This window comes from Gymnoscopelus microlampas (genome assembly GCF_963454915.1).
Source record: "Gymnoscopelus microlampas genome assembly, chromosome: 16".
Taxonomy (NCBI): Eukaryota; Metazoa; Chordata; class Actinopteri; order Myctophiformes; family Myctophidae; genus Gymnoscopelus; species Gymnoscopelus microlampas.
The window spans coordinates 16,129,981-16,152,166 of record NC_139953.1 but is presented as its reverse complement, the minus strand read 5'-3'; the positions used below and the strand labels follow the sequence as shown (position 1 = coordinate 16,152,166).

The window sequence follows — 22,186 nt, the reverse complement described above, 5'->3', positions numbered from 1 at the left end:
CATCTTGATGGTAATTATTTAAAAGAATGCGATAGATTTTCCTTTAATACTAACGCTAAGTACCCCGGTTCAGTGTTGGATGGCGACAAGAGTGACTTCTACTGTGTAATGTATATATTTAGCCCATTAAGACCGGGAACGCATCTGTGTCATTTTAGAGTTCTTTGGCTATTCAAAAATAGCAGATCTACAAGCTCATAGCGCGGCACCGAGTGCCACGCTATGAGCTTGTAGATATGCTATTTTTGAAAAATCGTGAAAACATATTTTTTATATTTTTTTCAAAAAACTGTTAGGATTTAGAAAAACATTTTTGAATCGGCCTCGGGCCTTAATGAGTTAAAAAAAAACGGCTAAGAGGAGAGGAAGGTAGGGGAAAAAAAAGATTAGTTTAATTTCAGTAATAGTTTTCTTTCTGTTCTGGTGAGGGGAAGGGGGGAAAAAAAGTTAATTAAACAGAAACGCGGCTCAATTCCCTCCAACTTTTTCAATATCGATGCGGCTGTCAAACGGTGTGGAACGGAATGTTAATACATTGAAGTCCCAATGTGGTGTGGCCTGTAGGTCTATTGGTACCTGAACCCCAAAGAGAGCGTCCGTATATGCTTTAAAGATTTGAAATGCTAAAAGCAGGGCAGGCATCGGCTCAGGAGGTTGAGTGGCCGCTTGGGAAATTGAATGTTCCTCGTTCCCACCGGGGTTAGTGTTGAAGTGTCCTTGAGCAAGATATTGAACCGCACCTGATGAGCAGGTTGGTGCCTTGGCTGGGTTTTTTTGTCCACCTTCGGTGTGTGTGCGTAAATGGCTGAATGTAATACACCTGGTAATGCACTTTTGGTGCTTTATAAATGCACCATTTTTCCATTCAAGACGTTATGACAGACGGTTCACATATGATTTCCCAGCCTAACGCTATTCAGTTAAGCTCTCAGAGGTGACACACTGTATGCGTGCATTAATTTTCATTCGACAATAAAAGCGCTACGGTGCTGTACTTTCAAAATTCCTCCGCCGCCATACATCACTTAAAAGAGAAAACGTTTTCTCAGATATAGCATGCATAGATAAATTGTTTAGGCCATTTGGGAAGAACCGTACGTTTCACGGTGTTGATCCCTGGCTCTTCCTTGGCACTGAACCCCCTAACCGCTCCTGATGAGGGTGGATTCCTTGCATGGCTGCCTCCATATCGTCGGCGTCGGCGCGCGATTGTGTGTGTGTGAACGTGTGTGTGTGTGTGTGTGTGAAGGGGTGGAGGATTCCATACGCAAAGTGCACATGCATTACACATGCATGCACGGACTCATTCAGTCCGTGGGGATCCATCAGCGGCGCTGCGAGGCATGGGAGTCATTACCCCCAAACTCCCCGTGGTTCAAAACCCCTGGAGCGCACCGCTCAGCTCCCACACACCGAGAGACAAACGGCCATGCATGCCACGTTTGCGCACTCACACACACACAAACACAGTCACCCCCACACACACACATACACACACCCACGCACACACTCAGAGAGCGGCTTAATGGATGTCCATGAACATAGTCTCTGACACCAGCAACACAAAAGCAACATGAAATATTCATAAATAACATCACAAACTGAATGCTGCATGCCGGCTCTCTCCCGCGACAGAGGAGAACAACACTCCCTGACAGTGTTGGAATGAGATTGTCATGTACGATGCCGGCAAGCAGAGACTATTTGCTTTGGGGGCGTGTGTGTGTCACACAACACGGCTGATCCTTTCTGCCCCGTTTTAGCACGTTTCATGTGCAAGAAGATGTGAGAGTGTGTGTGTGTGTCAGTGGTGGAAAAAGGACTTAAATGTTTTACTTAAGTAAAAGTACCAATACTGCAATATAGAAATACACCGTTACAAGTTAAAGTCCAGAATTCAAAATTTACTTGAGTAAAAGCACAAAAGTATTTGCATCAAAATGTACTTAAAGTACCAAAAGTAAAAGTACTAAAAAGTTTGAAAATAGCAGATTTACAAGCTCACAACGCGTCGCATGTGACGCGTTGTGAGCTTGTAGATCGGCTATTTTCAAATAGCCTAGGTATAAAATAGGGCTATTAGTGGTTCATGTATGTTTCGTAACAAATAACTAAAGTTTTTCAAATAATTGTAGTGGAGTAAAAGTACAATATTTGCCTCTGAGATGTAGTGGAGTAGAAGTAAAAGTGCAGAAAATGGGAAATACTCCAGTAAAGTAAAAAAAGTCCTCAAAAGTGTACTTAAGTACAGTACTTGAGCAAATGTACATAGTTACTTTACACCACTGCCCACACACACACACACAGCTGCAATTGGCTTTCCTGGCTTTGAGTTTAGTGTGTGTGTGTGTGTGCGTGTGTGTGTGTGTGTGTGTGTGTGTGTGTGTGTGAGGTTTGAAAGCAGCCTACGAAAACTTTTCCACGTGTACGTATATGTGTACGGCCGCGTGCGCATACACTCCTTTAATGAGCTATATAGCACACGGCAGCAGCCCGGGTCTCTCCATCAGTCTGCTGTCTCCTAATTGGAACGCAATGAGTGGGACCTCTAGCATCCATCTCCCACAATGCACTGGGAGTGCACTGCCAGGGTGCCCACCAGGGCCACGAGAGAGAGAGTAGAGAGAGAGACTATAGAGAGAGAGAGAGAGAGAGGATAAGTGCTGCAAAATTGGCGAGAGATAATGAAAGACAAAAAATTACCAAGGAAAGAAAGAAAGACCAAGAACGAAATAAAGAATTAAAGAAGGAAAAAGAAAGAAAGAAAGAAAAAATAAAGAAAGAGAAAGAAAGAAAAAAGACAGGAACGACTTAATGAATGAATGAAAGGAGGTTGTTGGGGAAAATGAGAAGAGTGTGAGGGGTGAGAAGACAGAGATTGAAAGAGAGAGAGACAGCGAGAGAAGAGGAGAGGCCCAATACCTCTCGGTCTGACCTTTACACAATTACAGCTGACAGCACAGTGTGTGGGCAGCTGATCACTGAGACGGACACTACAGGAAGACATCTACCCACACATAACCACACTCTGAAAACCCTCAGAGATCCTTTCACTCTGAGAGTGCACACACACACATGCAACCCGATGGACCGCATTCTTCTACACTCTCAGAGTTGCAAATTAACCCATTAAGACCTGAGGCCCGATTCTACCAAATGTCTTCTAAATCCTAGCAGTTTTTTGAAAAAAGATGTTGCTATATCAGTGGTTCATGTCAAGGACCCCCAAAATAATATCTATTTGGCCGCGGACCCCCCATCTCAAAATATTTTGTTCCAGGGACCCCCCGGAAGCAAAGATTTGAGTTACAAATGCTCGCTTTATAAATATATATATATTCAAAGATTTGCACAAATTTCCACGATTTTTCAAAAAATAGCAGATCTACAAGCTCGTAGCGCGGCACTCGGTGCCGCGCTACGAGCTTGTAGATCTGCTATTTTTGAACCACCCAAAGAAATCTTAAAAAGACACAGATGCATTCCCGGTCTCAATGGGCTAACATGCGCACGATTCTACGCGCACACATTTCATACATCATAGATTCACCGCTAACAGGTGTTGACAACAGATCCCGCCGCACACAGCATGTAGAAGCCTCCCTATAACTCTTTAAAGTGAAAATAAACCAGCGATCGCTTAAGCAAGCCTGGCAGTTCCATAGACATCTTTTGATCTAGCTCCATGAGACAGATGGAGTGATGTTGAGAACACTGTGTAAAAAGCTGCCTTATAAAAGTTACAAGGCATCGTGGTTGGCGCTCAGCGGGCGCGGCTCAGACAATGTTCCTGTCAATCCGCCATCGCGTTACACCAAAATGGCAATCCATAAGCCAGTTCAATGTAATGATCATGATGATCACTGTCCATGTTCATGCATGTGCTTCCACATCATTTCCCGCCTGTCAGCAGGAAAAAAAAAGAGGCAATTAAACTGCAAACAATTCACCTCTAATTTTCCAGTCTCCTGAGCACCATGCCAGTTGAATATGATAGACGCAAGCAATTTCTTAAACACAGCAGACATGCAAATCACTTTCATTCTGATCTTCCTCCCTCCCTCTGCTTTTTTTTCTTTTTCCTTTTTTTTGTTTTTTTATTACCCCCATGGTATTCCGGATTGCATTTCCGTCCTAATTGCTCCCAAAAATCTCTGGCTAGCAGCATCAAGTTAATTGAGGACGAGAAATGTTGTTGATCTCCCCTGATAGAGACTCTTTGCATAAACTGTAAACTCCCTGGGCAGCTATAGTACTGTATACTGTATACACATCGCGCTCACAAGCGTGAAAATGCATGTTTTGGTTTTCCCAGAGTCCCACCGTGCCAGCTAGCTTAAAGGACAACTTTGGTTTTTTACAACCAAGGTTTATATTTTAGCTTGTAATTAAAGTAAATAAATGATGAGTGTAATTTTTTTTTCATTTACTGCTTTCTATATCTTTAGCATTTTTTGCAATATTTTTTACAGTGGGCGGGGGCATTCTGTCCGGTGGCTAAATATGCCTTTTTTTACACAATAAAAAAGGTCCGGCTGTCTGAGATGGCCAGATGTGAGTTATTGGGGGCTAGAAGAGCTACTGTAAATAATAATAAAGAAAACGCCGGGTTAATGTGTTAAAAAAATACATATTTAGCCACCGGACAGAATGCCCCCGCCCACTGTGAAAACACTGTAAAAAAAGATTGTGAAAATTGCTAAAACTATAGAAAGCAGTACATTTAAAATTTTTAACACTCATCTTTTATTTACTTTAATTACAATCTAAAACATAAACATTGGTTGTAAAAAACCAAAGTTGTCCTTTAACTAACCAATTAGCAAGCTAAATGCTTCAGTGAACTTAACTGCACTTTGGTGCAGGAGGTCTACTGGATTTTCGACCATTCCAAAATAATGTGATGTAAAAAAGGCAAGAAAGAAAGAAAGAAAGAAAGTTTCTTTTGATGTCACTGTCTGTCTGAGTTAACAGCAATGGCCTATTGCTACCAGGTATCAAACATTCTCCCTTATCAACAGAGTTAATTTGAGAATGACAGGCACTAATTTCCCTGGATAATGAGAGGCTTGCAGGAATGTCAATTTCCATAAACCAGTACAAATGTTAAAATATGAGGCATGGAACTTAATTCAACCTTCGACAAAGCCCTATAGTCAAATCTACACCACAATGAGAAGTAAGTTCTCTCATGAATAGTTAATGGCCAGTGCGAAGCCATTATCCAGTGGTGAAAAGGCAAGATATCAAGCCAAAGGGTGGTGTAGATGTTAACCACTTTAAAGCTCAACTCTGCGACTTTTTAATAATATAGCACAATATGTCCAATACAAATAAAAAGTTGCATTTCACAAGCAACAAATCCCACCCTTCCCTGACTCTGAAGACTCGGGGGGTTTCACTGCTAGAGGCTTTACTGTATTATTTGGTAGGGTGCACATAACCAGTGACGATGTATTGTGGATCCACATGGTGAATTCTTCATACCCTTCTCTATTCTTCTCAGACGTTTCATGTCCTGATATAACACCCCCCCCCCCCCCCCTCCCCACTACTTGTTGACGTCATTTCCAGTGCGCCACAGCTTGATTGCCCGAGTGCCTGCCATGCTGTGGTCATACGATTACGTGACGTCGCTCTACCAAATAATACGGTAAAGCCTCTAGCAGAGAAACCCCTGAATCTACAGAGCCAGGGAAGGGCGGGATGTGTTGCTTATAATTGCAACGTTTTATTTGTACAAATATACTACAGTTATTTAAATGTTACATAGTGGAGCTTTATGCCGTTTATACTTTGTCGTACGACAAATAGTGAAAGCTTGTAGATCGGCATTTTTTTCTCAATTTGTGAAAATTTTCGCCTAGAATGACATACTCAAAATAGGTGGTTAAGTAAAAGTGGTCCAGTCACTGGACCAAGATGTACCCTGGCTAACTGTTCTGTCAGAGCTTTCTTTCCATGCCTCAATTATTCCACTTCCCTCAGTTGTTCTACTATCTGTCTTAATAATAAAAAAAAACACAGAGGTATAAATAAGATATACCTGAGGAGAAGGAGAGAGGACCGCCCAGAGGACTGCTCGACTCAGCAAAAAAAAAAAAAAATTGGACTGACATTTCATTAGCATCCTCTAAAGTGCTAACGAGGAGGACTATAGAATGAGGATGGAGTATTTTTTACACCGTTCTGTGTGAATTTGCCCAAAGCAATGTGATGCCTAGGTAGAAGTCCCATCTACAGCTGCTCAACCTAATGGCATATGGCTAGGGGGCAGACCTCTAGGAACGGATGTGAATTCCTATCGCTAATGAACCTATGTATCCACGTCCTAAAACAATGGCAAAACACAGGCTTCTAAAGTGCTCCAGAGTATAAGACAAAATACAAAAGAAGGGAAGCTCCATGCTTGCAAAAAGTGATATTGATAACTCAATATATGCACATAATATGAGCAGGTGAACACATACAGTACAGTAGATGGCTACAAATATGCAGGTACGCAACTCATATCGAGGCAGCATAATGGTGAAATGGAGGAAGGCCAGCCTAAAAAATAAGAAAAACAATGACTAAGGGAACTGAAGTGAGCTCCTTTGGGGCAGACAACAGCCTATAATTGAATTTTCAACAAACAAAATTCATATGCAATTTGAGCATATAACTGTCATGTTGTCAAATATGCAAAATTCTGGTGCACGGCTTCACCAAAAATTGAGACATAAGAGCAAAACAAGAAAGTATGTTCATTTTCAGTGGAACAGTTCAACCACTTATGCCCTATTATGCTAATAATAGCAAAAATAGGCAATCTACAAGCTCACAACTTGGACAGAAACGTATTAATGGTCACATCTATCAGTTTAACTTCCTATCCAAATTAATATGATGAGTGCATTGTTTATACGGCTGTATTTTTCTGTGCAGTCTGCCTGAACCAACCTTTCTCTACCTCTGGGCCTTCATAACTACAAAAACACTAGTAGATGCTTCACAAAGCATAACCTCTACTGGCTTTGGACTGAATCCATTTAATTTCACCATATGCCAGTTGCTTTAAGTTACAGAGCCAGAACGAGCTTTCTCTTGCTACAAAATGTGCATTGCATTCTGATGTTTATTGTGAAAAGATAATACATTGTTTGGGTTTAAAATATCATTTGAAGTCTAGATAGTTTTTTTTTACCTCAGAACCTCAGATCCCGGCAACAATAAAGTTTCAAGTGAAAGACCAACAGACTTTAAGATGGGGGGGTGGGGGGGGTGGAGGAATTCAACCAGCTATAGATTTATTGAAACACTGTTATTGCCAGTGAGCTGCACACGGTCAAGTGACAAAGTATAAATTAACAATTAGATCCATTCATGTGGAACCTTCCCTTTTATCATAACTTCATGAAAATCAAGGTGAAATCCACAAGACGGAGCTGTGCCATGTATTAACATGGCCTAATGGTGCAACAACGGTGCTGCTACAATTCTCTTTAACCATGGCACTTCAACCATGCTCATTAAACCGTCATTTTATACCTGCTGCTATTGATGTGATTTCATCCCCGATTTCATCTGTTTTTCATTTCTTTAACCATGTCATTTTAACCATGCATAATGAAACTTTGGTTTTCATATATACCTGCTGCTATTTTTATATGCAGGATACGTTTTCCACCTGCAGAAAAAAGGATTTCCTGACTCATGCACTGTATATTTGATTTGACTCCTGTTATTTGATTTGTTCTGTGTTAACTTATATGTTTCTTTCTTCTATTATTTTCCCTTCTCAATTCCAACTCTTCCTGTGACTGCAATGCGCCCATTTATCGTGTGATGATGCGACAATAAAGTCGACTGATTCTGATTCTCAACAAGACAAATTCATTGTGTGTGTTTATGTGCCCGCAACTCGTGCTTCATGCACTCCCCGTGTTTGTGGGTAAGACGGTACATCAGGATAAGATGGTTAGGAATTAGTCATCCCACTCGAAGGCATGGGATCAAAGACATGAGTAGAGCGCTAATAGGATGAAGCGTTCGTTGCCTGATTGGTATAGCTCTGACTCTTCTTCACAGCACAGGCTGTGACAGCAGGGCTGGAGGTTGCCGTGGGTGGTGTCTTCGGTGTCTAAGCCCTGCAGATGTTAGCCGGGCTAATATCTACCGTGTCAATCAGCGGAGTGATATCATATCCACTCACTGCCATGTCTAAAACCCATTAATAACACATGGCCCTCACTAACGACCTCTCCTATACCGCACAGTCAGACTTAATAATGCTATAGCCGCTCAGGTCTTACTCATATCAGAAAGGTGGATCTCAATGTAGTCCACACACGCATGACAACACCATGCCAAAAAGACAGTGCCTCAATATGTACTGTGATGTCTCATAAGATAAGATACAGTGGTGGAAAAAGTACTCAAATGTTTTACTTAAAGAGGTGGTGCCATGGTTTTGCACTTTTTCTGTTTTTCATGTGTCTATGAGGTTGATAGAACTTCATTAAGCCCCCTGGTGGTGTTTTTATGGTGTTTTATGTCTTCTCTGACTATTTTGAGTTTCTACCTGGAGGCTGAAACCTTGAGGGTCAAACGTGCCAATAGAAAAACAGCGCTTTAGTGACATAGTAAAAATATACCCTCCCCCTCATTATCATAACACAACAGGTGTGGGCATGAGGAGGAGGAGGGTCTAGGACAGGTGGGTGGTGCTAAGGTGGTGGAGGAGGAGCTGAGGTGAGAACCAGGTATACTTAATAAATGAAAAAAATGTCCTCCTAGTATAACCATAATACCTGATGATTATGTTTCAGGGGGGGAAAAATCACTGAAAATCACGGCACCCCGTCTTTAAGTAAAAGTATCAATACTGCAATATAGAAATACTCTGTTACAAGTAAAAGTCCAGAATTCTAATTAAAAGTACAAAAGTATTGGCATCAAAATGTACTTAAAGTCCCAAAAGTAAAAGTACAAAAACTTTTGAAAATAGCAGATCTACAAACTCACAACGCGTCGCATCGCGATGCGTTGTGAGCTTGTAGATTGCTTGTAGATTGGCTATTTTCAAATAGCCGAAGAGATTTTCAAATAGCCTAGGTATAAAATAGGGCTAAAGTGGTTAGTGTATGTTTTATAATGTAATAATATATCTGCAAAGTAACTAGTAACTAAAGTTGTCAAATAATCGTAAAAGTACAATATTGGCTCTGAGACGTAGTGGAGTAGAAGTAAACGTATAGACAATTGGAAATACTAAAAGTACCTCAACATTGTACAGTACTTGAGTAAATGTACTTAGTTACTTTACACCGCTGGATATGAGATTAGATAAACTTTTATTGATTCCCGAAGCAAAATTCTAGTGTCTCATAGCTGCAACAGCATAATGAAGTGTATTTTAACTTAAGATGCTAATATCTTACTCTCAGTTCTCCAGTCGTACGTACTGTTATACACAGTTGTCTCATAGGTGAGAAATGAGTCAACAGCCTATAGCTGCTCAAAGGCGCTGCCTCTGGGTTCAACTGAGGAGAGCCCACCTCCCTAGTACTCACCATCCCTGTGGGCTTCATACTGTATAACCTCACTGCTAAAGTGTGTGTGTGCGTGTGCGTGTGCGTGTGCGTGTGAGTGTGTGGGGGGGTGTGTGTGTGTGGGGGGGTGTGTGTGGGGGGTGGTGGTCTTCACACTGCATGTGACCTCACTGCTAAAGTGTGTGTGTGTGTGTGTGTGTGTGTGTGTGTGTGTGTGTGTGTGTGTGTGTGTGTGTGTGTGTGTGTGTGTGTGTGTGTGTGTGTGTGTGTGTGTGTGTGTGTGCGTGCGTGCGCGCATGTGTGTGCGCACGCAGACCGGCAGTGAGAGACAAAGGGAACAAGGGAAGGGGCAGAGGGCGAAATAGAAAAGAGATCAAAAGAAGAAAGCAGTGAGAGAGAGAGATAGAAAAGGAGAGGCAGCAAACAGATAGCAATAGACAGAGAGTTACAGAGAGGGCGAGAGAGAGAAGAGGAATGAGAGAGAGGGAGCAATCTGTCTGTGATGTCTGTAAATCCCGGGGGAGCGATCATTAATTAAGCGTGAGATTGGTTCGCTCTAACCCCCACACCCCATCACCACCTCTTTCTCTCTCTTTCTCTCGCTCTCTCTCTCGCTCAATCTCATTTTTGTTGATTCTGGGATGTCGACGGATTCAACACTCCTCACCTTGAAAGACCCACTGAAACAGCTTGAGAGCTGGAGAAATTGGACTGAAAATAGCTGCTGTAGGTGAAGAGACACACACACACACACACACTAGCCAAACCACCACGCGAAAGTTCTCGGCATGGCCCTGTTGAACCCAACGCGACGCGGAGTCAGAAATGTGCAAAACACTCACATTTTTTACGTATGAAAACAACTCTTTTTGGCTCCCCAGCACAAAATGCAAGCTCACAAGGCGTCGCGATGCGACGCGTTGTGAGCTTGTAGATCGGCTTTTTTTCAAATAGCCTATGTATAAAATAGGGCTAAAGTGGTTAATGTATGTTTCATAATGTCATCATTTATATCTGAAAATAACTAGTAACTAAAGTTTTCAAATAATTGTAGTGGAGTAAAAGTACACTATTTGCCTCTGAGATGTAGTGGAGTAGAAGTAAAAGTATAGACAATTGGAAATACTCCAAGAAACAGACATACACCCACACACACACACGAGCCAAACCACCACGCGAAAGTTCTCGGCATGGACCCTGTTGAACCCAACGCGACACGGAGTCAGAAATGTGCAAAACATTCCATTTTTGGTAGTTTGTCTGCTGCACTACTTTTACTTATGAAAACAACTCTTTTTGGCGCCCCAGCACACTACACCTGCAGGGAAGAGAGAATTCTGCCAAGCTGGTATAAAGGTCCTCTGTTCACCTCTCACGCCAGTATTTGACAGCCAACCAGGGAACTGTGTGAACCCAAGGTTCCCTCAGAAAATGAAACTTTGTGACACACTCACGGTGTGAATCAGAGCAGACGCTGCCCAGGGAACTTGTGAAAGAAAGGATTGAACTTCACAACAAAGGCACTGACTAATGCCTAATTTATAGTCTGTCTTACAACGGGGAGAGAGTCATTTTTTATATTTTGTGTGTGTGTGTGTGTATAGAGGGGGTGGGGGGGTCGGCTTGTTACTGTGAAGTTGCCAAATCGCATCATCGGGACCGACAACCACATCCTAGGCATCGAGCAAAAGAGGTATCGCTTCGTCATTTCACCTTGAACCGGAGAAAGCCTGCCGTTTAGAAGCGCTCTCTTTCGTTCCACTCAGAGCTTTTATTGACTTCCTTTGATATTAATAGCCTGTGACACAAAACGCCATTTTCTCTGCCGATGACCCGGGTTTTTATTTATTTATCTTTTCGCCTTATCCGATGTGACCTTGTTGATGGTGCCGGAGACAGCGGTGTAATGGATACCGCGGGTTGAGAAGCTAGGGGCTGGCACCGGCATCACCATCATCGTTGTAGACTGTCGATGCCGCATGCACACGCAGACAGAAGGGATGTGGAACGCCCTAAAACAGGGCTCAGTGTCCGGACATCCAAACCCTCATGTGCGACGGCTTGTCACCGGAGCTTTCTAGTATGCTTCTAGTTCTTCGCCACTAGCGCAGTATTCGTTCGGCTCTCCACAGTACAGCAGCAATAAGCAGGTCCAATTCACCTAGTTGTACAGTACAGTACAGTACAGCATTGGTTCTCGAAGTGGGGTCCGGGGACCCCCAGGGGTCCTTGAGGGAGTTCCAGGGGGTCCCCAGCTAAATGATGGATAGGAACCAAATGGACCCTTATGGATCTGTAATTATGGACCCTAAAAGGTCCATTTGGTTCCATTTGTACGCTCTCAGAGTTAAATTAACATTGATTTTACAATATAGTTTGGGGTTCCAGAGATAGAAATGCCATTATATGGGGGTCCGTAGCCTAATGCATGTCAAACTGGGGGTCCGTGAAATTAAATTGGTTGAGAATCACTGCTAGAGCCGTAAAAAAATCTTCTCTTATGGGAGTCCCTGGCATATCTTTTCAAACGGGGGTCCGCGGGCTAATAAGTGTGAATTTGGGGGTCCTTGACATGAAAAAGTTTGAGAACCACTGCAGTACAGTACAGTACAGTACAGTATAGTAAAATACAATACAATACAGTAACAGTACCAGTACAGTTACAACTACAGTGATGGAGCCACTAAAGGGCCTTGTCCTGACATAACAGGCCATCTGTATTGTCTTGTCCACAGCCTGTTTTGGAGGTGAAGAGGCCAATAACAGAGGTGTCCCCGTCTGTCTCTAATCTCACCCTATCCCCCCCCCCCCCCCCCACCCTCCCTCCAGCCCTCCTCACCCCCCGCCCAGAGAGAGAGAGTTATTGCTTTAATATGAACAACGAATAGTTCAATTCATCCTCTGGGGTGTCAAAGCAATGTTGTCTGTGATTACTTTCTTGGCACGCCGGTGACATTCATTGGCTTACGCTCAGGACGCGCTGGACAAAAGGCTTGAGTTAAAGGGGGGAGGGGGGGGGGGGGGGGGGAGTGAAAGGAAGAGCGGGCAGACATTATAGAGAATGAGGGAGGGCAGAACGGAAGAGAGCACAAGATGGAGAGGGAGATACAGAGAAAGAAAGGAATCGCAAGGCCAGCATTGCAGGGACAGTGTGGCACTTCTACGCCACTGAAAAATGCCACAGCTAGCCAAGCGTAGAAAAATAAGCTCCGTTAGAATTTGCTACACCCCCCGCCCCGCCCCCACACACACACACACAACCACAGACTCACACCGAACACACGTCCTCCCCGCACCCGGTCTCCCTCCGGACCATGCATATTATTATACCTGAATGGTGGGCGGCGAGCGCTGCTTGCGGGTGGTGGTGGTGGAGAGCGTGGTGGTGGTCTCGATGAAGGTGGTGGACATCTCCGGAGGCACCGAGGTGGTGGTCCGCGCGGCGCCCCGGCTGGCGGGGACGTCGCCCACCAGCCGGACGCTGCCGTTCACCTTGATGTTGGCGTGGCCCTCCGCCGCCATGTTGAGCACCTTCAGGCCGTTGTAGTAGAGGCCGGACAGCTGGCCCTGGTAGGGCCTCTTCCGGTCGTTGCCGCCGATGGAGATGGTGGCCTGGGTGTTGAAGATGGTCAACTGGCGGCCTAGAGAGAGGGGGGGGGGGACGAAGGGAGGAACGGGAACGGGGCGGAGGGGAAGGGGGGAGTCAACCTGAGTCAGAGCAGGCGTCTGATGTATGACTGCATTAGATGGAGCCGGTGTTAATGAGTGCTGCTTTTTTGCACGTTCCCCTGCCTATACTGATGCAGAAGGCATCTCTACAGTCACTGAAACTCATGCTTCATGCTGTACTATGGCTCGTTCTATTCCATTCCAAAATAATTGCTTAGCCCGATTCACTCCAGTGCAGCAACTTGCCGACACAGAGGATCTTCGATGTTGGTTACGCCTTAAACTACCTCCAGAGAAACAGCTATAATAAAACAAACCAATTCAACTATCTGTGCCTCTCTGTGCATGTTGAATGGCTGCAGCCATCCAGTATACAATCTAGGAATGCTCTTTTCTTAAGAACTAAGTATTATCGGCCTGATCCAAATAATAGGCTCTATGCACAGCAGCCATATTGTGAAGACATTCACAGGTGTTACCAATCATACTAATGAAGGCTCTGTTCCATTCTGGTCAAACAGAGTCAGGGTGCTGATATTGTGCATGTTGGCTCACTGGAAACACTCTGCTACACCAGTGGGTGTAAAATGTGGGTCCAGACCCTCATGGTTCCTTGAGGGGTTTCCAATTGGCCCCTTAAGAGTGTGTAACTCTGAGAGTGTACAAATGTGCTACACTAAATGGAACAGAGCCTTCATTAGTATCATTGGTAACACCTGTGAATGTCTTCACAATATGGCTGCTGTGCATAGATCCTATTGCAATTATAATCAGCACTGACGGTCGCCACACTGTCCTGTTTGCTGTGCCATAAGGAAGTCTACATATAGAGGTTTAAGAAGTCTCTTTGAAAATACAACTGGATCACATTCCACATGGCGCACTGACCGTCTTAAAATTCTCTGGACAAAACAGCAGAATCATGCAGTGGGCCGATTAATAAATATGTATAAAAAGCTGTGGCATATTGTGATAAAATATGAGTAACACACACTCTTTGCATGTCATGGTAAATTTCATTAGCAGAAGGGCTAAATATCACAGTCACAACACGCCGCTCATGCATTAGTTATGAAAGGAAAAAACACAAATAAAACACTTGCACTGCAACGATCATAATTAGAAATCTAATTTCTATAATACACAGGCACACATAACACCGCAGGCTCATTATATTTGACACATTTACAGAATTACCATACATTGGGCATGAAATGACAGGGGACAGGGCTTTCATATCACAAAACAGAAAATGAAATAGCATGTGGCGTCATGCATGCAGCAATAATGGGTTTTTGGTTTCACAGATTGGTTTGTGTTTTAGCAATTGTTAAAGGGACTTTATAATCAAGTTAAGACGTTTATAGGCAATGACCTTTAAATTCAGTTTATAACGATATTATGTCAAGCGGGGGAATAAAAGTGGGTTTGGTTGTGTGACGAAAGTACTGTTAAGTGCTGTGCACCAGTTTGGGTGCATTTCAGAGCAGGGTGAACCACGCTCACTGGGATGCATTGCAGACAAAAAAAGGACTTCAATTAGCTCTCCATCACCAAGCAATTGGGGATTTTATAGCGGGAGCTGTATAACTACTATCAGAGAATTTACAACAGGGAAAATCACCTGCCGCTTGGAAAGTTTTCAAACGAGTATGCTCTCTGATGAGTTTGTTCTTTTATACATCGCTGAGGATGGAAGCCAGGGAAACTCAATCCTCCACTAACAACAAAAGGCCAATTGTTACAGCATGCCGCATGCGCTCTACGTGTACATTTAGGTCCGAATTATTGAGTTATCAATGCAATGTTGCATCCATTTAAGAAACACATGTCGTACCCCAGTCCCTTTAACTGGATACCATCAATGATTCAACAGAAATTTACGTAAACGTGATGATGGCAAAAAGGGAATGGCAAGTTAAAAGAAAAAGAAAGAACATGGAAAAAGAACACAACGTTTTTTTTTTTGGTTTATTTTCTTTTATATAAAACAGGGTTTAAAGGGATGTTTTTTCATTCTCAAAGGTTGGAGGGAACAAGCCAATGACATGACACGAAGAAAGTAAATAAATAAGGATAGACAATCGGGTAAAGGTTTACCTTTCTCCTGAAGCCAATCTTCTACTGGTCGGGTATATTTGAACGGGATTTTCTTATTTGCCATTTGATAGCGCTCAATGTCGCTGTTGCCTTTAAAGTTTAAAAGTTTAATGAACAGCTTGAGATAGTTGGCAACTGCAACACACATCAGTCACATTTAGACAGTGGTTTAAAATGTTTATAATATTCTTTTTTTAATCCTTGTTTAGACATATTTAGAAAAAAATGTTATAACGCTTCTTGTTTTCTTTAGTTAGCTTTAGTTATAGGTTTAAACTGTGTTTATATGGCACATTTCACGAGAATTATATAATTGATATCCATGGAAAAATGCATACTATACATATATACAGTAGTCTTCACACAATAGACAAATTACACAATAAAAACCTGCAAGAATAGATGGGTTAGTCAAAACAACAACCAGCAATACCTTTACACAGATAATGAATGCATCTCAATCCATGTACTGTAATACCGTTCATAAAATCACATAACATACACAAGGGGTTAAGGAAATGGACTGATTAAAAAGGCGGATATGCATTAACCGCCTTTTCTCTCAAGCAAATTGGAGGTAATTTATATGCGCTAATTTTCCCCCTGGACACCACCTGCTTTTTTCACATTTTCAAGGGCCAAGAAACCCCTCCGTTTTAGCAGCTCTTTGGAGGAGAGAGAGAGAGAGAGAGAGGCGTGCTGTGGTTTTGCAGGTAGGGGTAGCATTAGATGAAGGTAATTTGCAGTACTTCAGGGAAGGGAGGGAAGTCCCACGGTGACACAGATTTGAAAGAGGACATCGCATACAGATGAGATCATTACTGCCACGGTGGGAGGCCTTTTGGCTGCCAAGTCCCCATCATCTGAGACTGGGCCAAATACGCTCCAGATATATGGAAATGAGAGATAATGGGACACTTCTAAAAAGGAATGTGCATGATCTAGTTTATGTCCGCGCGACAACACTAGTATATCCCTGGTCAATGATAGTTTATTGTACTGCATATGAGCCTGGTGGTATAAAGTGTCTTCCCGGAGAAATCACACCGAATTATGTTCTCTGGAAATGAGTCCGCCGAGACGTAAGGCTGAGATAACACAGAGCTGTACTGTAGTGTGCATCACCAGGGAGTCTCTAAGAATAGCCTACCAATGGCGCCGATGATGTCACTTCCTTACCAGGAAGGTGAGTTTTAGTGAGAAAACAAAGGGATCTTAACCACTTCCAACCTTTAAAATTTTCAGAAATTGTCCACATTTTCACAATTTTCAAAAACACCAAAAATCTACAAGTTTGTAGATCAGCTATTTTCATTATTTGTTGTACGGCAAAGTATATAGGGCTCAAGTGGTTAACCATAAATATACTTCATTGATCAGTGTGCAGTGGTCTGTACTTGGTCCCCTCCTTTTTTCCCTCTAAACCAAATGATTTTGGCAAAAAAAATAACTGGTCTACAAGCCCTGTAACGCCACGTGTTGTGAGCTTGTAGATCTGCCATTTTTCGCCGAACGTTTGCCTATATCTTTGCCCAATGTTCGCTTATTATGCCATGTCCACAATTGGGACGTTAGGGTTTCAGCGGCACGCTATGAATATAGGAGCTCCATGGAACCAGGTGAGACTTCAGAGTTGCACAACACTTTTTAAACATTTGCTTTAATTAGCTACACCTGCTAAAGGTTGGCTGCCGTCGAGCGTTGCCGGAGGATAGATCTTTTCTTAATAATGTCATACACTCACTCCTACACATTCGCGGGGAGCCCTATTGTCTCACTTAGCAACAACCTATGTCACAAAGGATTTGGGGAAGAAAATCCATAGACTTCGCCTAAGGCTGAGTTTTTATACAGCTCTTTGTAGACTCTCCATCTCTGCTGCACTATTTCAGCAAAAACCTCCCACCATGTCTTCAAAGTGTCTAGTAAACACACACAGAGAGAGAGAGAGAGAGAGAGAGAGAGAGAAAGAAAAGAGAGAGAGAAATAAAGAGAGAGAGAACAGGTGGAGGTGGTACTTTAAGGGAGTTAGGGAACCTAAGGGGGGAGCTAACTTGAGCGAGGGCAGGAGGCTAATGCCATGACATGCTACACTGTGCCAGCGGGTTAATCTGCTACAGCACATTCCTTTGATGCCATGGGGTGTTTGGGGCGGCAGCCAGGATACGCTGTCTGTCCTGGACAGGGGCCTTTGCAGGGGAGGCAAGGTGGCTGTTTGAAGAAGCAGGGGGTAGATGGAAGTGCTAAAGGGGGCTAGCAAGGACTCGCCTTTAAAGTACGTAAACCGAAACACCTTCAAAACTCACACACTGAATAAGTACGTACGCATATACCACGCGCTCTTCGACTTTGTTTCTTTCCTACTTTAATTTATGTCACTTGGTTTGTAGTCTCTCGAGACTGAGACTGTCGGCTCACCCAATTTTTCAAACGCTTCCGCCGAACAGTCTGCACTGAAGAAAATAAAGTGTAATGTCCTGCCCTGCACTTCCGTTTCGCCTTTGCAGTCAGGTAAATAAGTCTATCTCTAAATCCCCCAAATACATTTTAAAAAGCTATTTTTAAATATTTTGAACGGAAACGACAGATGGCATGTTCTTCCTGTCGCAACTTTTGTGAGGTGCACTTGCAAACTCTCTGCAGCATTCGCAGATGTGGAAGCTGTTGTCTGGCTCTGAGAGACATGCCTGGTTTGGGTTGCAAACCTCAGTCTCATATTGTTTGTCCATTTAGGGTGAAATCTAGTCGTAAGCTGAGAGTTAGAGGTATAAGCTTGCCGGGGCATTGCTCACGGGGAAGTCTCAGGTATAGCTTTTACATTGTTCTAGGTGATTAATGAGGTGCCACTCCTTCAGTAATGAATACACCAGAAGCTAATTGTCCAGCTAATGAGAAAAATCTCTATGGAGTGTCAATTTGATATTCCGTTTCTAAAGGTGATCGCAGAATGGATGACCTTGCCAATAAAAGCATGGCTGTTAATCGGAAAATTGCTCTGCCTTTGTGGATCGAGCCTTTGTGCAGAGTGTGTGCAGTGCAAATAGGCAAACAACAACATTGCATTGTTTTTTACATTCTGCATCTGTAAATATGGAGCCAGGCTGCAGCATAGTGGCTGCTGGCATCCACTCAATTTATACTTGCTGAAATACACCACGTTGATGTGATGCGTTGTGAGCTTGTAGATCTACTCCTTCCATAGTACGACGGACCATGAATTATGCATTAGAATGTTAGAATGTAGAGAAAAATCGCAGAAGCCTGAATTTTCCCGTACAAGAGCTGCATGCAACTAAAATCTTTCGGAGGCAACACGTGACCAATCCACAGAGGCTCTCTGACCTACTGTACGGACACCCAGAATGCCACATGCTGCTAGACAGGTTTAAACATGCGAAACACCCAGCGTGATTGGATTGAGATGCCATAGGACACTCGTCGACTCGGACCGACTGAATATGGCTGGCATACAGTACTCATACATGATGAGGTTGTTTAAAATTCCACAGTAGTCTATAAGAACCGGTTCTTCTCCGTGTTCAGTGTCGGCATTGCTCAGTTCAATATGCTCATTATGCAGAGAGTGAACCTGGTAATGACCCCGCTGACTACATCATGGAATATCTTTAAAGGCGCGTGTACGCTGATTGTAGTTTGTATTTGTATTTGTGTGTGTGTGTGTGTGTGTGTGTGTGTGTGTGTGTGTGTGTGTGTGTGTGTGTGTGTGTGTGCGTGCGCGCCTGTGCCTGTGCCTGCGTCTACTTGACTGTGCGTCCGCTGTTTGCATCAGTGTCATCTTTAATGTGCGCTTCTCTATGTTCTTTTCTCGCAGCCAAAACAGTGTCTGAATGTCCCCCCCCCCCCGCCTCCGGTGGCAGCTGTTCACTCAACGAGAACGCCGGCGACGGCGGCACTCCTCCGCTGGTTTCGCTCGCTACATACTCTGCCTGCCAGCCACACGTCTCAGCGGGACGCCGTCGAAAAGGGGAAGAGGGGGGGGCGGGCGCTGGAGGGGCCGAATCAAAACTGTTGAAAATGGCTACCGTGACAGGCTCCTGGCATGCTGCTCCTCCATTCGGGGGAGATGATGAGTACATTTGATATACCGCAGTTCTGTCCAAAGAAATCATTCCACATGCTGGCGCTGCAACGCTGGAGTCTGCCGGGGCCCTAGGTTATATGAGCATCTTGTATACCGCCCACCCCCTTTCTCCAATCTACTCCCCACTTTCATCTCTCTTTTCTTCCTCTCTCTCTCTCTCTCTGTATCTCTCTGGTAGGTTGGGCTCCTCGACATAGGGCGGCAGACCCGTCAAGTGACCGTCACTGGTTCGATTCCCCAGTGCAAACAGGAGACGGCGTATTTCAGACTGTAGAGTGACTGCTACTATGTACTGTAAGTCGACCACCAATGCCGTTAAAGTAATGATCGTGTGCTCTGACCTCTTGGATGTAATGCATAATACTGTATTTACAGCAATGGTTCTCAAAGTGGGGTCCGGGGACCCCCAGGGGTCCTTGACGGTGTTCCATGGCGTCCCCAGCTAAATGATAGTCAGGGGGTCCCTGGCATATCTTTTCAAATGGGGGTCCGCGGGCTAATAAGTGTCAATTTGGGGGTCCCTTGACATGAAAAAGTTTGAGAACCACTGATTTACAGTACTGTGTATGTGTAGCTATGCAAAAAGACTAATTTCAATCGTGTTGATTGAAAATAAAAATCCTAACCGTTCTCACTCTCTCTGTCTCTCTCTCTGTCTAATCCCAAATCCCTTTCTCATGTGATCCGTTTCGTTGCTCCTCTCTCTCTTCACTCCTCCTTACTCTACCGTCCATCTATTCCTCCCTCCATTTCATCCTCCATCTCTCTCTCGTCTGCTCCCTCAGACCTCTTCACCCACAATCACAAGCATGGCTTTGTCCATCTCCTTTCCTCTCCGCCGCCAATCCCCACTCTCTTTTTTTTTTCTCCTCCTCAGTCTGTATTCGTGACGGTCTGGACTCTCCAAACGCCAATCTTAATACGTGCCCCTGTTTTTTTTTTCTCCCTCTTCATCCTTTTGTCCTTCTATCGCTCTCATCCGGTCGATTAAATGTCTCGCTGGTATCTCTCTGTCAGTCGTTTTCCTCAGACCCTTTTATTCACCCCCCCCACATCTCTCTCCTTTCCCTCCTCTCTCTTTCATTCTCTCCCCTTTCCCTCACCAATCTCTCTCACAATGCCAGAGATGTAGATTCATCATTTATGAGGTGGGTTTCTGAACGTTTTGTGGCATTCAAAGCATAAACTAGCACCAAGAAGCAGTCTACGCTCAGCTTATCTGGTTTCTTCTTTTGTAGAATTCTTCTCACTGAGGAAGAGCTTTGTCTTTGTGGGTTTTTTATTTTCTTAACCCATTCAAAATAGCAAAACTTCAAGCTCACAATTGGTCGTGTTGCGAGCTTCTAAGCGTGCTATTTTTCTTTTCTTTTCGATTTTGCATGCCCAAAATAGGGACGCCAGGTTGAAAGTGGTTAACAGACCAGACGGCGAGGCCTCTTGAATGGGCCGCTGCCCAATGTGGCTTTTACAGGTATAGTAGCAACGTTGACATCACTGTTGTGTGTAGTGGAGCGTGCAGAGTGCGCACGTGTGTGCTTACTATATGCAATGTAAGCACAAAGGCACACTTGCTATGACTATTACTCCCAACAACAACACACACACACACATACACACAAAGCATTCCGGATGCCTGTGGCCATTCACCCGAGACAGCGTCTGAACCTTGGCCAGCTCTGACAAATTGTAATGCAAAATTTCCGTCTGGCTCGGTCCAGTAGCTCCTTCATTCAAACCTATGCACAACAAATACAACAGATCATACCATACAAAACCACTGAGCATACAAATTCATTGAGTTATATGAGGACATTGGAACCCTCTCCCCTAAACAAAAGAAAAGCCATTTGGGTAATTTGGATTTTGAGCGCACACGCGCACACGCACACACACACACACACACACACACACACACACACACACACACACACACACACACACACACACACACACACACACACCCCTTGAGAAAAGTGCAACACGGACACAGCGTTGGATTTTCCAGTGCATCTGGGACTTTCACAACAGTTACGAAGCAATGGTGGTTATATTGATGGAAAGAAATGGCGCGGTATTTACACAAAGTAAACCCCTCCTCTCGTCTTTCTGGAAGAGAAGGGCTAAAGGGCTGGGCAATATATGGATATTAAATTGTGAAATGAGACTAGATATTGGCTGGTATTTTGGATATCGTGATATGCCATACAATAAGTGTTGTCTTTTTTGTCTATTGCAAAAATAGCCAATCTACAAGCTCACGCTGTGAGCTTGTAGATCTGCTGCGTTTGTAAACTATATTAAAAAATTGCTATTATCATCACAATAAGATATTTTCATAACAATGTTGATATCAAGGTATTTGCGACGAGATGCGACGCGTTGTGAGCTTGTAGATCAGCTATTTTCAAACATTTTAGTACTTTTACTTTTGGTACTACATTTTGATACCAATACTTTTATACTTTTAGTCAAGTAAATTTTGAATTCCGGACTTTTACTTGTAATGGAGCATTTCTAAATTGCAGTATTGATACTTTTACTTAAGTAAAATATCTAAGTACTTTTTCCACCACTGCCTGTCACCTGGTGGGCCAACTTTGCCAAACACTAGCGTTTCGAGGCATCCAATTTCCACGGCCGGGGCTAGGTAAGGGAGGCTATTTTGCAAGCGGGCCTTGACAGACAGACAAGCAATTGGCAGACGGGCACCCTTTCTCTCCTCACCTATTCCCCCGGCCGAGGAGATCAGGTAAAAAGCAGACCAGATCCGGTAACTGTTTAT

At 43.7% G+C, this 22,186-nt stretch overlaps 1 protein-coding gene across 1 annotated transcript in view; it reads right to left on the bottom strand.

Annotated features, from left to right (window-relative positions):
• The window catches only part of nrxn3b (neurexin 3b), a gene marked incomplete at its 5' end in the record, with an annotated part of 438,909 nt that overhangs the window by 27,171 nt on the left and 389,552 nt on the right, over positions 1-22,186 (bottom strand). Inside the window, 2 exon segments of the mRNA XM_084082398.1 lie at positions 12,864-13,174; positions 15,303-15,392. Coding sequence (XP_083938524.1) covers positions 12,864-13,174; positions 15,303-15,392 — 401 coding nt within the window.